At 58.6% G+C, this 24,410-nt stretch overlaps 2 protein-coding genes across 9 annotated transcripts in view; one reads left to right on the top strand and one right to left on the bottom strand.

Annotated features, from left to right (window-relative positions):
* GRIP2 (glutamate receptor interacting protein 2) overlaps positions 1-6,895 on the top strand; it is an 86,153-nt gene extending 79,258 nt beyond the window's left edge. For 4 of the 5 annotated variants that reach the window (XM_070050004.1, XM_051851761.2, XM_051851762.2 and 1 more), the window contains 3 exons: positions 2,719-2,862; positions 3,536-3,682; positions 4,721-6,895. In XM_070050004.1, coding sequence (XP_069906105.1) covers positions 2,719-2,862; positions 3,536-3,682; positions 4,721-4,879 — 450 coding nt within the window. In that variant the 3' untranslated portion in view covers positions 4,880-6,895. The remainder of the gene's footprint in view (positions 1-2,718; positions 2,863-3,535; positions 3,683-4,720) is intronic. The other variant, XR_011379279.1, reaches the window with a different exon arrangement.
* Positions 6,896-8,623: 1,728 nt separating this feature from the next.
* Positions 8,624-24,410, bottom strand: part of SLC6A6 (solute carrier family 6 member 6) — a 70,007-nt gene continuing 54,220 nt past the window's right edge. For 3 of the 4 annotated variants that reach the window (XM_051851766.2, XM_051851767.2, XM_008260365.4), the window contains 6 exons: positions 22,072-22,184; positions 17,744-17,881; positions 16,795-16,897; positions 16,196-16,296; positions 14,245-14,415; positions 8,624-12,111 (listed from right to left, as the gene is read on the bottom strand). In XM_051851766.2, the coding sequence (XP_051707726.1) occupies positions 11,971-12,111; positions 14,245-14,415; positions 16,196-16,296; positions 16,795-16,897; positions 17,744-17,881; positions 22,072-22,184 (767 nt within the window). In that variant the 3' untranslated portion in view covers positions 8,624-11,970. Of the gene's footprint in view, positions 12,112-14,244; positions 14,416-15,262; positions 15,389-16,195; positions 16,297-16,794; positions 16,898-17,743; positions 17,882-22,071; positions 22,185-24,410 lie in introns of those variants that run through there. The other variant, XR_517403.4, reaches the window with a different exon arrangement.

Raw genomic sequence — 24,410 nt, 5'->3', positions numbered from 1 at the left:
GGCAGCTTTACTTGCTATGCCACAGCACCAGCCCCAGGGCTTATCTTAAATTTAAATTGTCAACATCTTCTTTTTTTCTAAGTCTAATCAACACATTTGACTCCTGAATAAGACGGGCACTCTGTCCTAGCTATTCAGAAATTATTGAGGCTGGGGTTGTCATCCTGCCTTACTTGGCCTCATTAGCATTTCTGCCTAATTGTCTGCTGGCTGTCGCTCCTTGATCCCACTTTGTCCTTCTGAGGTCAACCTTTCATTGGCTTGTAAACTCTTAAGCTCTGCATCTTCATTCCACCGCAACCAGGAGAGAGTTGAGTATGAAATTGACGTTTCCCGAGGGCTGTACAGAGAGCAGTTGGTCGTCTTGCAGCAGCTGTGGTTGCTGTCAGGGTCATGGTTGCTCCATTGAAGGTCAAGTGTCTTTTCTTTCTGGCAGCCTTGAGAGATTTTTGAAAAATCTAGTTAGGCCGGCTCTTCTACTCAGATGTGGCTGGGAGTGGGTTGTTCCTGTTTGTCTTCGTAGAGGGCTCAGTCTGTTTCCAGTCTGAGGACTGATGTTTTCCTGCTATGCTGGAGAATTCCATTATATTTTAAAGATCACTGTTCCCTTTGTGTCTCTCTCTGGACTTCTCTTCTGCACCTGGTGTGTATTCTGCCTTCTCTTTGCTTTGATGTTTTCTCTACACTGTGTGCTGGTTGCTTCCCTTAATCTGCTCTCCAGCCTACTAATTCTTTCTATGGCTGTATTTATTCTAACATTGAACCTATTCCTTAGATACTGTGTTTCAATTTCTATATCTTTTATATCTGAAACTTCTCTTTTTTCAAGTATTCATAATTCCCCCTGCCATATCATTTGCTCTATATTTTCTTCTGTTTCTGCACATGTTATACAGACTTGTTTTGAAGTTGGTTGTGGTTTCCTTGTTTCTGGTGCCCTGAGTGAAAATTTGCCTGCTTGCTGTGTGTGTGGGCTGGTGGGCTGTTTGCATCCCTGCACCTGCTGGTAGTCGCGTGCTCACTGCTGTTGGGACGTCTCCGAGTTCACTCCTCCCATGATAATCCTGGGGCCTTGGAACTTGAGCAGTTCCAGACCAGTTTAAGAGGAGGTTCTCAGCTCAGTGTCTCTACTTGATTGTAGAAGGCAAATCTGGCCCACATTCACACAGAGGTCATGCTGAGGTTCCAGATTGTCCTAAGCGATTGACCCCCAACTTGCTCCAGTCCTGGCAGCTCCCTCCTGGACCCTGTGCTGGTGGGCAGACATGTTCTGAGATGGCGCCTCCTCTTCCCTGGGCTGCATCCCAGCTCCGCACCTCTGCAGCTGCTCCCACCCACTCTGCAGCCACTCCCCCACCCCCCACGCGGCGGGTGGTTCCACTCCTGCTGCTGCTTTCTTGTTTTGAGATTGTTCACAGTTTTTTTAAAGTAAACTACAATCTGTTGTGTCTGGGAGGAGAGGTGAGCTTCCTGGACCAACCCAGTCTGTATCCTAACCAAAGACCTAAAATTGTGCAATTCTAGAGGCCAAGAATGTAATCCCTAGACTCTCTGATTCTAATGGTCAGTGCTTCTGTAACCCCATGGTCCCAGTCTCGAGGCAGGAGAGGACCAGTTACAAGGTGTGAACATTGGCCTCCGTGCCTCCCCCTCTTTCTTGTCTCCGTCTCCCTTCCACCGCAGTGGCTCATCCATAAGAGGTGTCTCAATCTGCCCTCTTTATGGGGATCAAAAAGACCAGCTCCCCTTCCCCAGGGTCAGACAGAACTGTACATGCCCAGTGGACACTCAGACACTGTGGAGGGGAGGGTGGTGGACGTGGGGGATGCCTGTGACCCTAGAAAACTGTAAAATACCATCCAGTGAGCCCGGCACCCTCACCCCCACCTCTGGAGTGAGTCTATTTCCCTCTGTAACCCCTGCCCCGCCCCTCCCCAAGGATGCCCATCCGTCCACCTCTGAGATCTGCTGTAACCCGCTCCTCACTCCTCCCCTGTCGTCACCATTCTTGTCCAGACTATTGTTGTCTGGCTTGGACAACCCCCTGGTCCCTGCTGGTTCTCCTTGCCAGCCTGCACACCCATCTGCAGTCCTCAGTTTCCATCTGGCAGCTGGAAGACACTTCTGGAGCCGTACCTCTGATCACATGTCCTGTGCCCACTGCTCAGGTTGTGTGCATCTCCCTGTTGCCCTGTGGTAAAGTTGACATCTCTCACTGTTGGTAGGGCACTGCAGGCCCTCCCAGCCTCATGCCCTGCACTTGTGCCCCCCACCACGGGGCCTCCCTCCCGACCCCTCCCTCTGCTGCAGACCCCGTACCAGACTCTTCCTGTCTCATAGATCTCCGCTCTGAGCTCTGACTCCAAGCCAGATTGCTGATCCCTTAGTGCTGTAAGATGTACTGCAGTGTCTGATCTGATCTCGGTGTGCCTGTGGTTAGCAATGCAGCTCAGTGTGTTGTGAGCCCTGACTTTGGAGCCTGACTCTGGGTTCTTAGGTTTATAAGCCTCAGGAAAAACATGGTATGTGCCTGAGTCATGGTATTGCAGAGAGCAAAATGATGTCTGGCTGCAGAGTGCTGAGAGCGGAGTGGGTGCTCTCCCCTTCTCTGTCATCACTGGCGTGGGCAGGGGCCACGTCTGTGCTGTCTACCACTGTAGCGCAGTGGGCGTGGACAGTGACCGGTCGGCAGCTGAGAGGGGGCTGTGTCTCCTGCAGGCCTCTATCATGACAGGCACTGTGCAGAACGTGGCCCTGGAGGGCAGGCCCGGTCACCGGCCCTGGCGCAGGGGCCGGGAGGTCCGCGCTTCCTCCGAGGAGACACAGGAGCTGCTGCTGCCGACACGTTTAGAGCTGCACAAGGTGGGTCTGAGGCGGCAGGTGTGGGAGGCTGGGACCTGCGTCCTGGTGATGCCTTGAGGACCCACCGTGGACTCCAGATGGGCCCCAAACTTCCCCAAGTATGTTGCCCTCCACCTTGGACTGTTGGGGATTTTATGCTTGGTTGAATTTTTCAAAACTGTCCACGTTTAGGTAATACACACACACACACGATGCATACTGGGCTATTAAGTAAACTTGCTTTTTTACTCCACTTAAGTTCACATATGTATACATGCACATGGATATGCATATGTACATGTAAATGAATCTGTACATGTATGTGAAGGTTTATTTGTGTACATATCTAAGTATATGCGTGCATACAAGGATATTTCCAAAAGTTGGTAGAAAATGAAGTTGCAATTGGAAGTCTGTGTGTTTCTTGTGCCTGAGGAGCCTGCCTGTCCTCCCAATGATGGGTCACTATACAAAAGCTAGATCCTGAGCCGCGTGTGGCCTGGGAGCCAGGGGCAGGGGCAGGGGCGGCAAAACCCCTGCCCAGGATGCCTCCCCTCACATTGGGCGGGGGCGGTGCTGGGGCAGTGCAGCCGGCAGGCAGGTGGGCTGGGCTGGCGTCCCAGAGGCAGGGCTGCTGCTGTGGGGGGCTGGGGGTGAGGCCAGGGCCCCAGGGCTGCCGTCTTCCCGCCTGCAGGTGACGCTGCACAAGGACCCCGTGCGGGATGACTTTGGCTTCAGCGTCTCAGACGGCCTTGTGGAGAAGGGCGTCTACGTCCACACCGTGCGCCCCGACGGGCCAGCCCAACGTGGGGGCCTCCGGCCGTTCGACAGGGTCCTTCAGGTAATGCCGGGGCAGGGGCGCAGCCTTGGTTCCCAGCCCTGGGCTGGAGGAGGAGCCCCATGGGCCCTCTGTGACAAGTGCCTGGGTTGAGTTAGGCTGAGTTGAGCCACCTGTAGCTCCATGGCTGAAGACACTGGACCTTGTCACCTGCATGACCTCCCACTGTGGGCACTCACCATGTAACTGCCCCTCCCACAGTCGCCCAGCAGGGGAAGCCACGCCTATCACATTTGTTCACAGCCTATTGGCCAGAACAGTCACGTGACTGCATAGCTGCAAGGGAGCCTGGGAAATGTGAGACATCCCTGGCTTGGCCTTTGGCCACAGTGACTCAGCTGTTTTTACTTCCTTGATGTAGTTTGTGCCACATGTACGTTATTTACTAATGTTTTAAATTGATAAGACTTTCTCAGCTTAAATTTATCTTGAAAGAAAATTTGCATTCCAGCTGGGAACGCAAATGTGAAGTGGACATAAATCACACAGACAATGACCCCAAATTCTAGTTAGGGGGCTCAGTGTGTGAGTCACGGTCTGTGCTTTCGTGTTAGAAAAGAGAAGCAGGCGTCGGGGGTGTGGAGTGCAGAGTTGGCCCTGCCGTATGTGGTCGTCCCGCACCTGCGCATCCAACACACCTTCATAGGAAATACTCAGCATAGTGATTGCATCTGTGCTGACACGTGCAGCCTGTAGTCCTTGCTGCCCTTCCCCAAATGCTGCAGCATGAACAGCTGCTTCCGGGCATCAACTTTGTGTCTGAGATGATCAGGAGCGATGGGGAGGTGTGTGCACCTTGCACTGTTTGTAGAGGGGACTTGAGCATCACACGACTTTGGTATCTGAGGAGAGGCCTGGACCTAAGCAATCCCCATGGATACTGAGGAGCCCTGATGAGGGAAGTACCCCTCCCCTAGACCAGGTCTTTATCTTTGATAAAAGCAAACCAGAGGAGTTGGGGGGGGGCAGTACTCGCCCCCTCCTAGCCGGCTGAGCAGACCCCTGGCTCTGACCCTGACCATTTGGCTGTATACCGTGCAGGTCAACCATGTTCGCACGCGGGACTTCGACTGCTGCCTGGCGGTGCCGCTGCTGGCCCAAGCCGGGGAGGTCCTGGAGCTGGTCGTCAGCCGTAACCCCGTGGCGCGGAGCGGCCGGGCCTCACGGGCTCCAGGTCCTGGCAGCCCCCAGATGCTGTGAAGTCAACCTGGAGTCTGGACACTCAAGGGGCTGCCTTGGGAGATCCTGGAGAAGAGGCTGCCCACTTACCGTCTGTTGGCCTGGCAGACTGCGAGCTGGACTGGGCCCTGGTCTTTGTTCCCTGGTTCTGCGGTGACCCGGGTACCACACAGCCAGAGTGGTGTCTGGCTCCTCCCCAAGTGGGATCTCCACGACGCCCAGCAGGGGCTGCCCCAGGTTCCTGCAGGGCCTCCTTGGGAGGGCAGCGAAGGAGGGAAAGCCTGGGGGAGCCTTGGGACCCCCACTGAGTGGCCAGGAGCGAGTTCCCCGTCCCCCGGAGGTGAGCAAGCAGAGCTGGATGCCCCAGCGCAGCCCTGGATCTCGACGAGGCGTCCACAGCACTCAGGTCGTGAGTCTCCCTCACCCAGGCAACCCCGCCACCAGGAATGCCACTCAGGCTGGGAGCCAGCTTCTTGCCTCCTCCAGGTGCTGGGATTTGCTGGGGTCCCCGCTCTCGAGGCCCTGAGCTAGGGTCTCATGAAGTGCTGGTCCCTTGACTTTGGAAGTCGGAGAACTTGTACTCCAGTGCCTGAGCTGGAGGCTTCTGGGACTTGGGACTCTGGATTGGGGTCTGGCCTGGAGTCTCGGCCCCACCTGCGGCTTTGGTAGGACGTGTGGCCCATCTGCCCCACACACCGTCTGCCCAGCTCCTCTGAGAGAGGGGACCGTTTGGGGACAGAAGACGTAGGATGTTCTCTTCACCCGGCCTTCAGATGGTGACTTGAAGACCCTGGGAACAGGATGGCAGGTGTGGCAGCTCCCTGTCCAGGTGCACATCCATCCACAGAGGACACGAGTGGGGAGGCCGAGCAGAGGCAACGCCCGGTGGAGACCGTGTTCCCAGCAGTGCCGCGCAGATGCGTCTTACCCATGCAGCGAGTACGGCAGCACCAGCTTCCGTTGAGTGCACCTGCTCGGCTCCACCAACAGAAGCCTCTGGGTGCACAGAAGCTGGGCCCTGCCTGGTGGTCTGGGTGTGGCCCCAGACACTCTGGTCCCGGGGGTTGGCTTGGCCCCTGCCCAGATGGTGAAAGGGTCTCAGAAAACAAGCGCCCCCTCCGCCTTCACCCTTCTCCAACCCTGGGTCCCTGCTCTTCCAACTCTGGTCCTCTTGTTTGCAGTCTGACACCCTCTGGACGTCCAGGGTGTGGAGTCTCAGAGCAGATCCAGTCCTCTGGGTCAGGACCAGGGCCCCCTGCTGAGGCCCCCTTGGTGCCCTGCCCACCCCGTGTCCCCCAGCACCCATCACCTCTCCCCTCCCCTCCCCACCACTCTGTCCAGGAGCCCTCCTGAGGAACCCTGCAAGGCCATGGCTGGGATGCCAGTATCTCTACTGATGTGGGTAAATACCCACCCTGTGGGGAGAGGGCACTGCTCCCCCCGCCATGGGGGCACCAAGCAAAAGCCAAGAGCCCCTCAGCTCCACGGGATGGGGCGGCACAGCCGAGATGGGGCCTCCAGCAGCTGGTGCTGCAGCCCGGCCCCGGGGCTTCCACTGTGTGCGGCGCTGGACAGAGCACTCTCTCAGGGCCTCTCGGCTTAGGAAAGGTGGGCTGGACTCCAGCGGAGGCGGCACTGCCCCGGCCGAGGCTTCTGCCATCCTCCCCGAGGTGATGCACTCAGGCCCGGCTGCTGGAGCTGTGGGGCCTCTCATATGCAATAGCTCTCCCGACTCTGGCCCTCCCACCCCCTTCCTGCTGCGCGTCCTGCCTGCCTATGCATTTTGGGTACAGCCCCTGCGACACGCCCCTCCCCAAAGCGGTATTTTTGTCTGGCTGAGATTAGAGCACATCCTTGTATTTTTCTACACGGGGTTTTCTTAGGACTCTTGGGAAGCACAGCGCGCCAAGGGGCTGCATGGCAGAGGCCGGCTGCGGTCTGTTGGGGCCCCCTTGTACATCTTTGTCCCAACACCGGGTGCGGTGACATGGGGGGGTGTTACTGGGATTCTTTTATAAATAAAAATATTTAAATGCATCTGAAGTTCGTTGTTGCGTTTCTTGAAAGCGAGGTTTGGCGAGAGCTCCTGTGTGGACCTTGCAACATCTCACGTGCTTTTAACTCGTTTGTTCGAAGAGTGTTCCCTGCCTGCCATCTAGCTCTGGGCACACAGTCCCAACAGGACACAATGAGCTGCACTCTGCATGTCTGGATGAAAGGCAACCAACAAGGAAGGGACTCAGGGACGTAATTTCCCAGCGTACCGTGCAGTGATGGCAGCACAGCAGGGTACCAGGACATCATGGCGTGAAGGGCTTGGCTCAAGAGGTGACCTTTGTGGTGAGACCTAAAGGATAGGAGCCGGCCCTGTGGGGACCTGGAGGACAAGGACTCAGGCAGAAGACCCAGCAAATGCAAAGGCCCCGAGGGTAGGTCTGAGGAAGAGACAGGAAGCCTGGGGTATTGGAGGCAAGATTGAGGTGCGGGCATGGCCGGGGGGCAGGGGCCTGGTCCTGTGTACCCTGGGAAGCCACAGAGGCAGAAGGGTCTTTAGAGGGTGCCCAGTGCAGGGTGAATGGGGGAGTCTTGGGGCGCACAGTGCTGTAGAGGGCAGAGGAATAGACCCTTACCCGCTGTGCAGGAAGGGAGTGAGCACCCGCTCTTGGGAGGGCAGTGAAAGGGCAAGATGGGTGAGGCAGCACAATTCTTATGGTGTCTATAGGCAGCAGGTGCTGCTCTGAGCACTGGGCAAAACTCCCCAGACCCACCAACAGCCTTCAGCATGGTTTCCATGACACCCAGCTGATGAGCAGATGCGGCACACACAGGTCAAGTAACTTACTTAGCAAGGGACAGAGCCAGGATCTGAACACAGGCCATGGGGTAGAGAAAGAGGGAGGGAGGTGGCCAGAGGCCATCCGGAAGGAGGAGGCAGCCAGAAAGGGAGGTGGGCTTTGCCCAAGAAGTGTCAGTAGAAAGAGTACAACTCGACTGAGAAGACTTCAGTCTGGGACCTGCCGTGTAGTCCCGAGGGCCCAACAGGTACCACTGCCACCTGGTAAGATGTGGCCTCTGTGGAGCTGACCGCACCTGCTGGGGGGCAGCAGGGCTGTCAGGATAGCCATGCCTCGACCTCGCCTCACCTGCTCTCCACACTTCCAGCAGGAGGACCCCAGGCTGGAGCCACGGCAGGTGAGCACCCGAGAGATGACTTACCTGTAGCCATCCCTGCAGGCTGGATGGATACAACAGCTTGTCCCAGGTGGGGAAACTGAGGCTCAGATGACCAAGCTCTCCTTTGGGCTGCACAGAGCTGACTGTGTGTACACAGAACGGGCAGACACAGCCAGAGCAGACCCAGGCGCCCTGGGTGTGAAGCTGGACTCTGATTAGCATCTCTGGCCTGGGACAATCCAGGTGGAGCATCCTGAGACCCCAAATGCGGTGACCTCCCAGAGTTTAACAGCGGCATGTACCATCAATGGACACTTCCATCCCCTCTCCTCCTCCCCCGGCACTGCAAATAGAGGGAGGCCGTGTGTATAAGGTGTCGACGAGATGGACGTGAACTTCACGCTTAGACTCGGTTCCATCCCCAAGGTATCTTAGGATCCATGGCAAATGTTCCAAAATTTGCCCCCAACCCAAGACAATTCTGCTCACAAGCATTTTGGTCAGGGATGCTCAGCCTCTGGTACCCACCCCAAGGGGCATCCCGTGTGGAGGACACAGCGATTCCCTCCCCAAAACAAAACCCACACGTGCTGGACTTGAAAAAGGAAATGTTTATTTTCATGTTATAAGGTGATTACAAACTCCTCTAAAAAAGCAAAGATGAATTTAAAATATCAATATCCATATTTATCTAAAAAGCAAAAGAGGAAAAACAAGCCCTGCGAAATGCAGGGATCCGTATCCTGACAAGTTGACACAACAAAGCTCGGGACTGCACGGCTGGATTTCACACCACGGGTCTTGTTCAAACTCGCACGCTCCTCCTCAGGAGAGTCCATGGTTGGTTGGTTTTTTTAAAATTTTTTTTACAAAAGTTTAAAATACCTTAAAAATATTTTGAAGCTTTAAAAAAATGTCTGGATGAGCCAGACACATTTCTGGAAGGAGGTAAGACCCACGCTCTCAGCTTTCTCTTGTGCTAAATAGAGTCACAGTTGCTAAGGATCGGAGGATTCATTGGGTAAAACAAAAAAATGGAGCTACGGTCTTAATGTGAAGTCAAATCTAACAAGGTCGTGTTCCCTCAGGGACCGTGTCGGACACGGCTGTGGTGACACCCACGAGAGAACGCTCAGCGCAGCTTCCTGCTGATACAAGGTATGTGAGGTCGGGCGGGGGTGGGGCGGGCTGCCCGCCTCTCGCAGCAGGGAGCCCTGGGTTTTCATTAGGTTTTGTATGTGAGGGGCATTTGCACACAGTGGCACCTAGAGCATCCAGGTGGGCAGCCTGGCCCTGGGTCGGAGGCTGGCTGGGACCTCATGGGAGAAGGGGGCAGAGGTCCCTTCCTGGCTGAGTTTCGGGGAGCCGAGGGCCTTTGCCTTCGGCCTGGCTGCCCGCAGCATCTGCCCATCGGCAAGGGCAGTGGAGGGAGATGCTGGCAGGGCCACCGACTGTGGTGCGGTGGCACCAGGGGCGCACTCTGCTCTCTGCTGCACCGCAGCTTCAGGGGCCAGAGACAGAAGGCTGCTTCCTGTTAGCACAAAGCTACATGGGAAATTTCCAGCCATGTTTAGAGTGGGCCTCAGTTTTCTTTCGTGCCAACAGGCTTCTTCCTTCCTAGCCTGTGAAGGCCTTGGGGTGGAGAGGGGCCCTCTAGGGTGGCTGGGGTGAACAGGTGCCCAGCTCTCCTCCCTGCAGCCCGAGGCCCCCATCTCCCCCTGCTGTGGGACTCAGACCCCAAGGCCCACAGTGAGTGTGTTGCACTGGGTGACTCTCCACTGCGGGGGCTGGCATGGGCCTGACTCAGTGAAGCATGCCCCGGGGCCCTCACCCTTGCCTTCACCTTAAAAAACCCCTCTCTGGCCGCCTTTCCAGGTCCGGCCGACCAGGCTATGAGTACACATCAGAATTCCCGACCCGTCCCAGTCAGAGAGCAGGTGAGGACTCCGCCCACTCTCAGAGGCAGGGGGACCAGAGTTACAGCTCAAACGCAAAGTTTCATTTATAAGGAGACACGTCAAAGTCATCACACATTGTACACACAGAGCCGCAGGGACCAAGGGCGGGGCAGCAGGGCAGGTGAGAAGACAGGTGCCTGGGGCCAGAGGAACGGGCTTGGGCAAGCGGCTGACCCTTGGCCCACTCGGGGCTGGGGACTTGGTCTGTGTGTATCTTTGGTCTAGAATTTGGTCTGGGAATCTTGCAAGAAAAGAGGCCCTCCTCAGGCCATTTCCAGAGAGTTGCAGTCTGCCCACCGACCCGAAACACGGGAGCCTGTCAGGGAGGGTGGGAGGCACCCCCCCGGGGGGAGCTGGAGACCGGAACTAGCACAAATGCCCTGGTAGCCACTGCGTGCCAAGCCTCACGTGCCCCCGTGGCACCTGTCTTCCATCAGCGGGAGTGGTTAGTTTACCAAAGTTCCATAAGACAAACAGGTCACATTGCTACTCGGTAAAAGGAAGAACCGACAGTCAAATCAATCCAGACACAACGGCACCCATACAGACATGGCCAACAGGAAAATGGTACAGTCGCCAATGGTTTGGAACAGGGCAGGGGGTTTGGCAGAGCGTTCAGCTTTGGAAACAGAATGTGTACATTGGCTCCCGCCAGAGGCCAGGGTTGCCCCATGGGAGGGAGACACCGGAGGCTTCCTCCCCCTCCCACAGCTGGGGAGGGGGCTTCAAGGATTCTGTGAGCTCCTGCTCCACACACCTCAGCAACACCCCCCCCCCCCCGAGCTTGTGGCTCCAGGCAGTCTGTGCTTTGTGCGTGATGTTTTCCAGGTTCCAGTGACTGCAGAAATGGCACAGCTGAGATCCAGACGGTGGGCGGCACACAGAATTCTAAAGGTGTGGCACCCCTCAATCCTGGTGCCGAGAAGGACTCAGCTCTAGCAAGGCGGCCGGGCAAGTACCCTGGACACGCCTAGCCATCTGCTCTCAGTCCCCAGGCAATGTTTGAGCCCAGCTCCTGCAGGGGCTTTGAGCCCAGGAGGCACTGGGGGAGGGGATCACTGTCACAGGCTGCCTCCGTGCCTGAACAGGGTGGGGAACTGAGGACTGCTTCCCCCACCGGAAGCTGGGAGCCCCAGGGCGGCTCTTCCTCTAGGAGCCGGGCATACCTTTGGTCCACTGGCCCCTGAGCCCTGAGCAGCTCCTTCCCAGGTGGGGAAGTGACCAGGACCTGCGATGGACCTGGGCTGCACCCTGGGAAAGACGCCCACACCCAAGCCCCCACGATGTCTCGCTGGCCCCCCAGGGATCCTGCCAACGATCCACTCCATCTCAGAGTTCACGAGTGTTCGGGGGCGAAGGCTTCCACCACCCTGGAATCAGACTGGTGCATGGGGCCTCGGCTCGCCTACGGGAGGGGGCTGTCATTTTGGCATCTCTCTTGGCTACAAGAACAGGGACAGGCTGCTCGCAGCCCTGGCCCCTGCCGCTTCCTTCCCCTGAACCAGGCTTTGGGAGGTGCTACACCTGTGTGACGGGCCTGCCGGCCCAGGAAGACGCCCCCTGTGTTTGTGGGCAGAACGTTACGCCAGCTACAAGAGCACCGAAGGACTGCTTTTAAAAACGAGATCTATTGCTGGCAAGATCACTTCAAGTGGTCAAAGTGTAGCTAAAGTTCCAAGTAAAAAACAATACCAAGAAAAATGTACCAAATTCTCATAAAATACATCTAATTCCATAGGAAAGCTCTGCCTGGCCCCGGACCTCGGCCCGTGGGGTTTCTTTTTGTACAAAGTATCCCCTAATCAACACATGACACACACGCACACACACACAAGATACACATACATACGCACAGAGTAACATTTTCTGTGACAATTAAAAAAAAATCCTAGTGCAAATATAAAGCTCTGTAAACCTGGTCCTATGAGAATCTAATGTTAGTAAACAGCAGGAAAGCGGCCCCGGCGGAGACCCGTGTGCTCACATCATGGTCTCCACGATGATGTGGGTGGGCTTCATGAGTGTGCCATTCATCGACAGGCGTGACTTGTAGGGCGTGGCGCCCTCCCGCTCCACGGCCCAGCGGTTGGGTTCCCTGGGGGCCAGCAGGTACTTGAGTCTCTGCAGAGGGAAGATGGACACACGGAGCGTCAGCAGGTGCATCCCGCTGCCCACCCCTTGACCTTGGGCAAATGACCACCACTTCCGGACCTTTGGAAATAAGGGGAGATGGACCACTACGAGGCCCTACCTAAGGAGCAGCCCCTGCCTGCACAGCTCACGAGATGCTCTGGGTCTGCCGCCCTCCATCCACCACCTCCTGTGGTGTTGAAATAACCTCCCGTGAATCCCGCCCCCAGTGCTGGGACTTCCCAAACAGCCCGGTTATGGCACTTTGCAGGCGTGCAGGTGGGTGAAGGCAGCCTGTGGCTCCCGCCTTCCCCAAGGATACACTGCACGCTCCCCCTCCCCCTGCACAGTATGGCCTAGGCGCTGGGGCCATGCCAGGATCCTCAGCTCCTGTCCAGGGAAGCAAATTCTGTCCTCCCTGCTGGCTGTCTGCCTGCCCAGTCCATGAGGTAAAGGGTGCCTGAGGCTACTCAGAAACTCGAGGGCAGAACCGGGACTTGAACTCAGGGCTCCTGCTCCACAGCCCTCCTGCTGCCAAGTGTCCACCCAGAGATGTCAACAGGGCCCAGCTACAAAACAAAACAGCTATCGCCCCAGCCGTTTGCGTGTAAGTTAGGTATGTTGTGACTTTGAAAAGCTGCAGCGTCTTATCTAGACATCCAGCATTCTAGCTTCCCTGAAAGCTGTGGTCCTCCCTGGCCACGCCCCCTAGTCACCAGGTCCAGAGCTCCGCCTGTCAGCTGCCTGCTGTAAGGCAGATGTGGTAGCCCTGGGCGGAGTTCTCCCAGCCACAGCCCAGTGGCTCCCCTCGCATCACTGTCCCTCCGTGCACCTGTGCACACAGACGGCAAGGTGAGAGGCAGACCCCAGCACATGGGGCTCCACCTACGTGGGAGGCTCAGCCCCCCAAGTCAGGTGGTAGAGAGCAGCTGAGTTCACTGGAACACGGCTCAGAGCAGCTGTCCATGGGGGGGGCACGTGGGGACAGAGATGGAGAGAGGACGGGGACATCGATCCAGCCAGGCTGGCAGGTATGGGGGAGTGTCCCTCTCCACCCACACCCCTCCCTCCTTCCCCCTGACAACCCTACTGACCTCTGGACAAGCTGGAATATTTAAATATTAGACATCAACAGGACACTAAGCTGGTGACCCAACCAATGGCCTATCACTGCTGCGAGCACTGACCAATCGCCCCAGCCCTCCAGAGACCCACGCCCCAGATTGAGTGGTAAGGACATTCTGGAAATGGAGGGCTGGGTAGGCATGGGTCCCTGGAGGGCTCTACTGGGGTTGTCACCCATCTATCCCCTGGCCTAGCCTTGCAGTGTCTGCACAACTGACAGCCACTCAAGACGTTGGCTGCACAGGAGGGCTGGCTCTGTGTCCTCCCCCCACACACAATGGGTCCAGTCCTCCAGGGATCCCGCGGGGCCTTCCCGGCTCAGACAGACCGGCTTCTCGTTCCCTCCCTGGCCACTTCCTCTGTCTCCGTCCCCTCTCCCCCTGCCATTCCCCTGCCCAGGAGGAAACAGGCCCAGCCCATGGGGGAGCCAGGGCCCCAGGACATCCTGGCTCCAGAGTTTAAAAAGCAAATAACAATAAAAATGAACCAGAATAAAAAACAGTGCAGTCTTGGAGCTGGCCCAAGCCCAAGGGGTCAGGGAGATTCTGAGAAAAGAATTTCTTGGAAAGAGCTGGCTGTGGCCAGGGCCTGGACTCTCCTGCGTTGCTGGAGGAATTTCTGTGGGCAGTGGGGGTAGGGCTGGGGGCGGCGGGCAGAGGTGGCCTTGAGGGCTGAGTTACAGATCCAGGGAGGACGACACACGGAGGCTCTGGAAGTGGGGACGGCAGCTGGAGGGGTGCCCAGGCTTCCTCCCCCGCAGCCCCCCTGCTCCCAGGCTGAAGCCTCCACCCACCGTGCCCTTCTCCCCTTGGCACATGCCTCCTCGGCCCGCCGGCCTGCTCTGCATGTCACCAGTGCCCCTCGATGTGCTCTCCTGCCCAGCACCCCAACCACTCACTGCAAAGCAGAAAATGCGTGAGTCCTGCCCCAGGCCACACAGTGACTGGCTGCCAGGACGGCTTTGCTTTCCCTGCCCACGGCCTGGGGTGTGGTGCTCACCACGAGGAAGGGTCCCTCTGTCTGGCAGAGGCGGATGACGATGACCAAGGGGATGCACACCATGGAGGACAGGGCTAGGCACCAGCCCAGCCCGATGGCCCAGTCTGGGTACACGTAGACTTTGTTGTAGGTCAGGGGTACGTACTTGACGAGCGAGAAGACGAAACATCCCTGTGGGGAGAGGGAGGCAGTCAGAGCGGTTCTAGTCCCAGTACGACAGGACGCCTCCCCACAAATAGCCCCCATTCCCTGCACAAAGTGACCAAGTCGCCCCTCGGCTCCAGACCTGCCGGGGGCTCCCCAGGGCCTGCAGGACACATGCCAAGCCCCTGGGTGTCCCCAGCAACGTCAGCCAGGCGCTGCGCCCCTTCCGCTCCCCTGCCAGTCCTCAGCCATCTGCTTTCAAGGACTGCACACAGACTGTCCACTTTGCCGGGCCTTCTTCCCCCATCTTCCTAATTGAGCTCCCTCGTTGATGCGTCACCTGCCTGGCCCCACACAGGCCTTGCCTTCCCGACAGCACACACTGCCCCCCATCCCCCAGTCTCTCGCTCCCCCTTTTCTGTAACACCTGGTGCAGCTCCGGGCACACAGCAGGAGCACAGTAAATTCTCATGGGACACTGCTATCTACCCAGCCTGGGGCAGCAGGGCAAGCCCTAGGCACAGCCTTGGGACAGGGTGTGCACCTGGCCTGGGGGCTCCCAGGGCAGTGGGGATGGGTCAGCCTGGACCTCCAAAAGCTGGGGGCTGCCTGAGGGTCCCTGGCCCCTAGAACTTAGGGTGACAGCACCTCCAGTGCAGCCTGGGAGGTGCTGGCTCAATCCACATGTTTATCAAATAACAGAGGCTTGGTGGACGAGCCACTTAAAAATCTCACTGATGAGAGAAGGGAGAACACTGGGTGGAGGCTTCCCCCAGGGCATCTGTCCTGCCGTGTGGGGCTGGGACAGATGACTCCCTGGAGAAACCGCCCGGGGCTCTCTGGAGCTCCCCTGCCCCACCCGCCGGGACCGGACCTGTCCACGTCACACTCCTCTTCCACAAGGGGGACTTCATCCCTGCACCCGGATGCAGCCTCACTCATCCACCCAACTCCTCGGGGAGCCAGAGAAGGAGACGGAGCATCACAGTGGTGAGAGGAGCTGCCCGGGGACAAACAAGAAGTGAGATGGAGACTGTGGGCTGGGACCCCAGGCGGTGCCCCTGCACCCGGGCAGGTGCCAGCTGCCGCGGGGACGAGGCGCTCTGGGACTTAATTCTGCAGGGAAAACTCTGCCCCTGGGAGGCAAAGGCACCATTTATTAAACGGCAGGGCCGGTCTAGCACTGCCCGGTGCTACGGGCCGGGGAGCAGAGGCCCAGAGAGGGAAGTGGCTTGTTTACGTGTGGCCACACACCCAGTTAAGGGCAGTGCAGTGTGCACTGCGTCTGGCCCGGGAGCTGGGAAACTGGGGGTGGGGCCCTGACTCCCAGGGATGGGGTGGGGCTGGGGGAGACCCTGTGGGAAGGGCGCTGCCACCCTAGGCCCCAGCACAAAGTGTCCCGCCCTTGGGAGAGCCGAGAGCACCTTTGCCGGGATGTCCCCTCTAAGCCACTCAGCACCCCGGAGCCCCTCATCTCAGCCGCTGACCCCGACACGAGCTCTGCTGGGCGGCGGGAAAAGCTGTGCTCTCACAACTTCCCAGCTCAGCCCGGAGACAGCCTCCTATCGAGGGGTTCCCTGGCCTTGTAGGGCCTGCTTCCCCTGCAGCAATGCCTTCCCTGCCTTCTCCTCCCTACAAGCCCCGACTCCTTCCCAATTCAACCCTGGGGAACCACCGGAGCGGCCCTCCCCACCTGTCCCGGGCAGCGTGCGAGCCGGGTCTGCTATGAGCCGGCACCGGGCTCGGACCCGAAGGTGGTTTTGCCAGGTAGAAATGGCAGGCCCCAGAGCCAGCAGGACAGACTCACAACACAGAGAACAGGAGTGATCACAGCCCAGCTGTACTTCATCCAGGGCCCGGGCCGGTAGCCGATCATGTCCTCAATACCGTCATAAAAGTTATCACCGCCTGCGGGGGACAGAGAGGCACCATGGTGACACAGGATCAAGAGCAGCATTGGCCCTGGGAACGGCCCGGCAGGGGCTCAAGGCCCACGAGGGCGTCCCTGGCACCTGCTCGTCAGAAATGACCGGAAATCAAATGCAGCCGGACATCCTCTGTTTGGCAACCTTGGGTGGATTCTGAATCCTAGCGTGGCCAACCCCAGGCCTCCAGGAGGTCGAAATGGCCATTTGTGAACCCCAGAGCAGGCAGGCAACCGAGACAGACCTCATGCATGGCCAGGCTCTGTGCTTGTCAAACGCACAGGCACCAGGGAGGCTCCATGGCATCTCTGCCATGACCTTGCTTGTGTCGGCGCCAAGGGGGCAGCCCGGAGAGAAGCTCCAGGAGGCGCCTCTCCCTTCCGCGTGGAATGATTCCTCGTGAGAACTCTGGGCTGCGGAAGCGTCGGGGTAGAGAAGCCCCGAGGAGAAGCTTGAGAAACACGGGACGATGTGTACTCACCGTAGATCCAGGCAATAACAAAACATTCAAAGAATGCAACCCACAGGAGGCATACACCGCTAGCTGCATAGTAGTCAAAGAGTTGAAACACATACATGCCACCCTGCGGAGGAGAGAGGACAAGACGTCGTCATGTGGCGCTGACTCCGTGCCTGTGCACAGCTCGACGCACGAGACACCTGCCCCTGCACGTCCGTCACACAGGAGAAAATGGGCAGAGGCCATGATGATGACCAGACATGTCTGGTTCTTTTTTATAAAAGGCTTAACCTCGGCTTTGACAGATGTAAGACACACACACACACTGTGGCAACATTGAGATGGCCTGCCGATGTGCAAGAAGCCACATGTGGCTGGCACGGGAGACTCTAGCAACCTGAAATTGCACAGGAAGCTTTGCTAAAAGATGTTTCCATGAGGGAGGGGGCGCTCTGTGGCGGGGGCGGGGGGGATGTGCACAGGGCAGGGTCGGTCTGCCTGCATGGGCTCTGCATTCGCTGGCTGGCCTCCTGCGAGCTGCGCCCGCCCTGGCTCCCTTCTGCTCTTGGCAGTTTAAATGGACCCTGCTTACAGCCCTGCCCACCCCCTGGAGAATATGCCCACCCCCTCAGGTGTCTCTGCCTCCCAGCCAGGTCAGGGAAGGGCCGCAGTGAACAAGGTTTCAAAGGTCCCCCTGCGTTCACTTCCTCAGGCCAGGGAGGGTCAGAGGGCAGTGGATGGCCAGTGGCAGGACATCTTGGGGGCTGGTCAACAGCTGGGTCCCAGGCCTTCCCTCCTGCTGTCCCCTCTGTAGGCCTCAGTGGCTGGGTCAGAGGGACCCCTGACTTGGGTGGGGCTGGGAGATGACCCCACCCTGGTCCTCTCACCCAGCTGCTGCCCCTAAGCAGGGTAGCCTAGGCCCTCACCAGGGACGGTGCCTGGTGCCACGTGGGGCGAGACAGCCACCTACCTCCGTCACCATCGTCAGCCCCAGCAGGTAGCTGATGCTACACACGATGGCGATGAAGATTTCCCGACGATAACCCTTCCTTAGGAAGGATGGGTAAAGATCAACCAAGGATGTGATCTGTCCTTCGACTTCAACAAACTGCGGAGAGGGAGAGGACAAGATGGCGCTGAGCGGCAGACACCTGCGCCTCCCACTGCTCGGGAGGAATGCGCAGGGCAGCGAGGGGCCAACAGCTGCATTGGGGCCGACCTCAGGTCTCACTGAGCAGGCCTGGCCCTCCAGGCTCCAGTGGTGAGCCTGCCTGCCGGCCCCGAGAGCCTGAGCTGTGCGCCCCATGTACGGCTCGCCAAGCACAACACCCTCCCGCAGCTTTGCACGTACTGTTCCCACCTCTAGAATACCTTTCCCTCATCATCCAAGGCTCAGCTCGACTTTCTCTGAAGCCCAGGCTGACCCTCGGCCCTAGCACGCAGGGTGGCACTTGCGTTGGCATGGTGAACTCCCTCCCTTCTTTGGTCTCCACCCTCTCTGAAGCCTGGGGGAAGAGGAGCACCACGCTCCTATCGGGGCCTCAAGGGCAGAGCCCAGGTGGACTCAGCCACCACTCACTCCTGCCCAGTGGGCATTGGGGGATCTCTGTTTGCAGGGCAGGGATCAAGTCAAGTGCACATGGCAGGCTGTAACCTCGGGGAATCGCAGGTCCCATGAGTGGGAGCCTGGTGCTGCCCCAGACTCCCTGAGCCCAGCCCTGGATCCCAGAGGCACAGGAGGTGACTCTCAGCCCTTCTCAATGTTCCCACCTCTGTACCCCTCAGTCAGTCTGAAGGTATCGGTGGCCTCCTTCTAAAACTGACGGCCCAGGGGCCAGCACCACAGCATAGCCACCTGGGATGCCGGCATCCCATACTGAAGGGCCAGTTCAAGTCCTGGCTGTCACGTTGCCGATCCAGCTCCCTGCCAGTGCGCCTGGGAAAGCAGCAGATGATGGTCCCTGCCACCCACATGGGAGACTTGGGGGAAGTTCTAGGCACCTGGCTTCGGCCTGGACTAGCCCTGGCCACTGTGGCTGTTTTTTTGTTTTGTTTTTGACAGGCAGAGTTAGAAAGAGGGAGAGAGGGAGAGAGGGAGAGATCGGTCTTCCTTCCATTGGTTCACCCCCCAAATGGCCACTATGGCCGGCGCGCTGTGCTGATCCAAAGCCAGGACCCAGGTGCTTCCTCCTGGTCTCCCATGCGGGTGCAGGGCCCAAGCACTTGGGCCATCCTCCACTGCCCTCCCGGGCCACAGCAGAGAGCTGGCCTGGAAGAGGAGCAACCGGGACAGAATCTGGCACCCCAACTAGGACTAGAACCCAGGGTGCCGGCGCCGCAGGTGGAGGATTAGCCTAGTGAGCCACGGCGCCGGCCCAATTGTGGCTATTTGGGTGAGGAACCAGTGAATGCAATCTTTTTAAAGAAAGGAAATGATGGTTTGAAACCCCACCCCATGGACAGGGCTCATCGGGGATCCAGCAATGCCCTCCCCCTCTCTGAGGTTTCCCGACTTCTGTGGCGCCCCCTGGGGACAACCACGCTGCTTCCCCACGCCTTTCAGAGCAGGTGCGTGCTGACGGGCAGCAAGCACACGGGACATGGTTTCATCATAGATGACTTGGCCGAGCAGGTAAGACACCCCCACCAGATCCCACATCAGAGCGCCGGGGCTCCTGATTCACATTCCTGCTGATGCAAACCCTGGAGGCAGCAGTGATGGCCCAGGTCATCGGATTCCTGCCACCCACATGGGGACCTGGATTGACTTCCTGGCTCCAGCCTCAGCCCAGCACTGGCCACTGCAGGATTCTGGGAAGAGAACTAGTGAATGGGAGCTTTCTCTGTCCCTCTGCCTCCCAAATACATCGATTTAAAAACATTTTGGGAGGCTGGCACTGTGGCATAGCAGGCTAAGCCTCCGCCTGTGGTGCCAGCATCTCACATGGGTGCTGGTTTGTGTTCTGGCTGCTCCTCTTCTAATCCAACTCTCTGCTGTGGCCTGGGACAGCAGTGGAAGATGGCCCAAGTCCTTGGATCCCTGCACCCACGTGGGAGACCCAGAGGAAGTTCCTGGCTTCGGATCGGCTTAGCTCTGGCCACTGCAGCCATCTGGGGAGTGAGCCAGTGGGTGGAAGACCTTTCTGTCTCTCCCTGTCTCTGTAACTTAACCTGTCAAATAAATAAATCTTAAGAAGAAATAAATTTTTGGATGGCTGAACCCAAACCGTCCTGGCATCCAGCATCGCCTCCAAGAGCGATGGGGCTCCTGTAGCAGTTGAGAGGCGCAGCCCTTGACCCCCTCAATCGGCTGCTGTCTGACCTGGGAGGGGGCTGTTCCCCCAGCATTCCCGCAGACAGCACCACCCACCTGCTCCCTGACAGGAGCACAGGACAAGAGGCCCACCCTTGAGAACACCCATTCCCTGTGCTGGAGGGGGCGGGGAGGATGCTGTGGCCAGGAACCAGAAAGTGCCCAAGAGGCTTGGGAAAGGCCCCAGGAGCAGGGCAGGCTTGTTCACTTCTGGTCCATTTGGCATCAGCTGAAGAGGTTTGGAACCCAAACAGCGACAGAGTTAGGGCAAAGCTGCGGCCCAACGCCAAGCTTCAAAAGGAGTGAAAAACAAAGCTTCTTTGCTTTTCCCAGACAGGGAAGTGAAAGGCAGGAAGCCCCCATGTCGCTGTGAAGCCCAGCCAGCGCTGGCACAGACCTGCTCATGTCCAAGTTCCCTGCACTTCTGGGGGGCGCCACCCCTCCCCAGCCTCTCCTGGTCTCACCAGCCCGTGGGGCCGACTTCTCTGAGCCTCATTTACCGAGCAGGGATGCTGAGAAAGAAGTGATATTGTCAGAGCCAGCTGGCGGCTGGGCACTCCCGGGAGCATGGTGATTGGGGCTGGGTCAGAGGCTGTCTTCTAGGGCTCTTTGCTCACTGTCCCCTTGGACAGTCCTGATATTAACAGCCATCTGCCTCCTCCCGGGTGCCTTCTCCACCCCGGCTCACCCCGCAATGCTCCTAAGCCAGGGGCCCCTGTGAGTGAGGTCACAGTCCCTGGGAGATGACCCTGCCCGAGGCTGGCCGTGGAGCTCTGCATGTCCACAGAGAGGCTGCAGGCTGCTGCAGGTTAAGAGCTAAGGCGTAGAAAGCGGGGTGCAGGGCTGAGGGATAATGTTTCAGGGGCACAGCGTTTGGGTTTGGGAAGATGGGGAAAGGTTCTGAACACACAGGACAGCGATGGTGGCTCTGGAACAAGCTCACCGAGCTCATGGCCACTGAGAGATGGCTTACACGGTCACTTGGAAGCTCTGTGGCTCTTTTAGCCCAGCATGAGCCCTGGCGGCACAGTGCCAGGCACTGCTGCGGTGCCTCTCTCTGGCATCTGCAGAGCCTTCTCCCTCCCCGTTGCCCCAAGCTCAACAACGCAAACAGATGCCAAGGCCAGGGCCAGCCCACGTGTTAGGCTCTGGGGTGCCTGACCAGCCAGCTCCTCACAGCACAGGGCTAGGGGTCCAGGATTTAGTTTCAACTCCTGGGCTGGCCTCTAGCTTGATCTGCATTGGGCGGGTCCCTTAGCCGCACTGGGCACAGTCCCAGCCCCAGCGAGTGCACTGGTGGCCAGGCAGCCCTTGGCCAGGGGAGGATACCTAAGGCACGGCCCCTCTGCTGGCTCAGGAAGTAGTTTCCCAAGCCCGGGCAGCCCGGGAAGGTCAGGCCTCATCACTTACTAACCTCTGCTTTTCCTTTTTTTCTTTAAGATTCTGGAAGGAGTCACCAAAGCCACTTGCCTGCCCCCGCTCCCACCAAGGCCAAGCTCATTAGCTGGTGATGATTAATGGCGCCCTCCTGCCTGTTTACACGGCTCAAGTCCATCAACAGCCGCACAAGTGTTTTGTTTTCCTTCTCCCAAATGTTTTCCTTCTGTCTTCTCTGTTAATCCGGGGCCCCGCACTGCCAAGTCCTCCACTCTGATCTTGACCCTCCTCCGCCTGAGCGTCCAATCTCCCTGCTCCCCACTTCAGAGGCCAGGGGGCCGCCCTGGACGCAGTCTTTGAAGGCAGGGGCACTTGGGGAGGGTAGCCAGGCGCTGCCCTGCACTGGCCTAGCTGAGCCCCAGCCCTAGACGGCACAGGGGTCTGTGCGCCACCTACTTTCAGACCCCAAGCACGCAACCTGCAGTCAGGAGGGGGCTGCACCTCCTCCACCTCCTCCCCCCAGCTTATAGAAGGGGCAGGTTCTCCGGGGGCCAGGCCTCACCCCGACCCCGATCCCCACACCGGGCCAGCTCCACCCCTACACGTACCTGGCTATCCAGTCCAAGCAAGAGAAGCATAATAAAAAAGAGAATGGACCAAAAGGTAGGCAGCGGCATCATGGTCACAGCTTTTGGGTAGGCGATGAAGGCCAAGCCAGGACCTAGAAGGGAGAGAAAACGGGAGGGGCGCAACGGAGGAGAAGGGACATCAGCGACTCAGCCAGGAGCGGTGGGCTGGGGGGGAGGGGGCACACAGACCCTTGGGCCGACGCAGGGAGGAGCCAGGTCTCAGTCCTGGCCCGGGGCCCACACTAGGCCTGGCTCGCCTCTGGGTGGGCCCTGCTTTTCCATCTGTCCCCTACGCAAACCACAATGAGGACAGACAGCGCTGATCTGGGGCGGGACCTGGGGCCCGGGCTGCCCTGAAGCCGTCATGTCAGGGTCGGGTGCTGGGAGGAAGCGGGGGGTGGGGGGCAGGCTGGTTATAGGGCCACCGGCGCAAGTCCACAGGCCTGCCTGGGCACTGGGGGCCGTCCCATTAGGAGGCAGGCACAGGGACAGCACAGCAGGCCGGCACGCCAGTCCTCATTCTCTCCCCATCAGCCCAGGCCTTCCCAGGGCCTCAGTTCCCCCACCTGAAAGGCGAGGGGCAGGTGGTAACCTTGCATGAACCCCCTAGGAGCCGAGTGGGGGCGCCATTTATCTTTGGGCATCAGAAAAGGAGCTCCAACAGAACATTCCGGGGGCACAGGGCCTCATCTGTGTCCGACAGGCCTGAAAGGGGATGCTGGGGCAAGCCTCCAGCCGAGCACTGGGACCCGTGGGCTCGGCCTGGGGGCTAGGGCTGAGACACCAAGAACTTAAAAAAAAGGAAAACCAACAAGGAAAAAGCCCAGCAAGGCCCCAGAGCTGGGAGCAGAGAGAGGAGACCTGGCAGGTAGATGTCTAACCGAGAACGTCAGAACCAAGCCAGTAAGAGGGCAGAGGAAAACCCCACAAAAACCCAATAAACTAACTCCGCAAGAACTCGGAACTCGAAAGCACACTTTTGCGGTGTCAACAATCGAAACGTGGCAGGGAGGAGCAGCTCCTTCTGTGGCCCAGAGGCCCCGGGGCCTGAGAAAACCCAGCAGGCCGCGTCCTCACCGGGGACTGGGAGGGAGGTGGGGTGGGGGGAGGTTGCATTAAGTCCAGGAAGCTTCCGGACAGGTGCACTATGGGCATTAACCAAGCCCGGAACTGCCCGAGACTGGCGAGCGTGAGGGACAGTGTCTGTCCCTTCTCACCCCAGCACCCTGTGAACCCCAAAATTCAGGAACCAGAGACTGAATAGGAATCCATTTTCCACGGGGCAGGGCTCCCCGCCTGTCCCCCAAGAGTGTCAGCTCAAGCCCTAACTGGTGCACCCCCCCTCCTAAGTGATGAATCCAGTCTGGCCAACCATGAGACAGATGTAAAATGGGGCCCCCAGCCCCCCGCCCCCCACTTGCCGGGTCCTCGCAGGGGGCTTGATTCGCTCCATTTGCCCTTCCCGTCTCAGCCTCCTTAAATGTGTGCATGGCAAGCTCCAGAGGGAGCCAGGAGACGCGACCCCTGCCCCTGCCTGCCATGCAGCTGGGTAATCACCTCATTCAAAACCGTGCTCCTTAAAAGCTTATTCGAGAACTAACAGCCCCTGAGTGCCAGCTGTTCAGAGCCCACGGTGGGGACTGAGTGACAAGGTCTCTGAAGTGGAGGAAACAACCTAGGCTGACCACACGTAGCGGGAGCATCTAGCTGTCCCGGAAGGAGACTACTCCAGGTGCTGGCTACCTCCCCACCACCTGGGTCACCTGTGCCCCTGGCAGTCCCAGTCCATGGGTGCAGCCTCGCGCGCCCTCTGCTGGACAGGTGTCAACTGTGCCAGGCCCCTTCACAGCTTCCCTGCAAACTCCCAGGCGGCTATGGATGTTTCTGGAAGCCCTGTCTGAGTACCTGGTGTCTGCTGGGCTCTGGGGGCTCTCAGGGAAGGTAAATGGACATTTGTGGAGAGGTGTGGGGGTCCTGAGACGGTGCCCAGCACCGTGGCCCCGAGCTCACCACAGGGCTGGGAGTGGCCATGCATGGCCAGCGTGTGGTAGGTAGGCAAGAAGGGCCAGCCTCACGGCAGAAGGACCTGTCCGGCCTGTGGCAGGCAGAGACAGAGGGCAGGTGTATGGAGGCCCCTACTCTGACCCTAGCCAGCCCAGGCAAGGCCCCATCCTCAGGCCTTAGCCTCCTCATCTGAGGAGTAGACATTTGGACACCTGAGGCCAGGTGCTGTCTGCCCCTCCCAGGCTGGGGTTCTCCCCCCAGGAGCTGGGGCGGGGCGGGGGGGGAGAAGCAGCCAAAGACAATGGGTGGGGGCA

This window comes from Oryctolagus cuniculus, chromosome 10 (genome assembly GCF_964237555.1).
Source record: "Oryctolagus cuniculus chromosome 10, mOryCun1.1, whole genome shotgun sequence".
Lineage (NCBI taxonomy): Eukaryota > Metazoa > Chordata > Mammalia > Lagomorpha > Leporidae > Oryctolagus > Oryctolagus cuniculus.
Note: the sequence above shows the minus strand (reverse complement) of the source record. Positions and strands in the feature narration are given on the sequence as shown.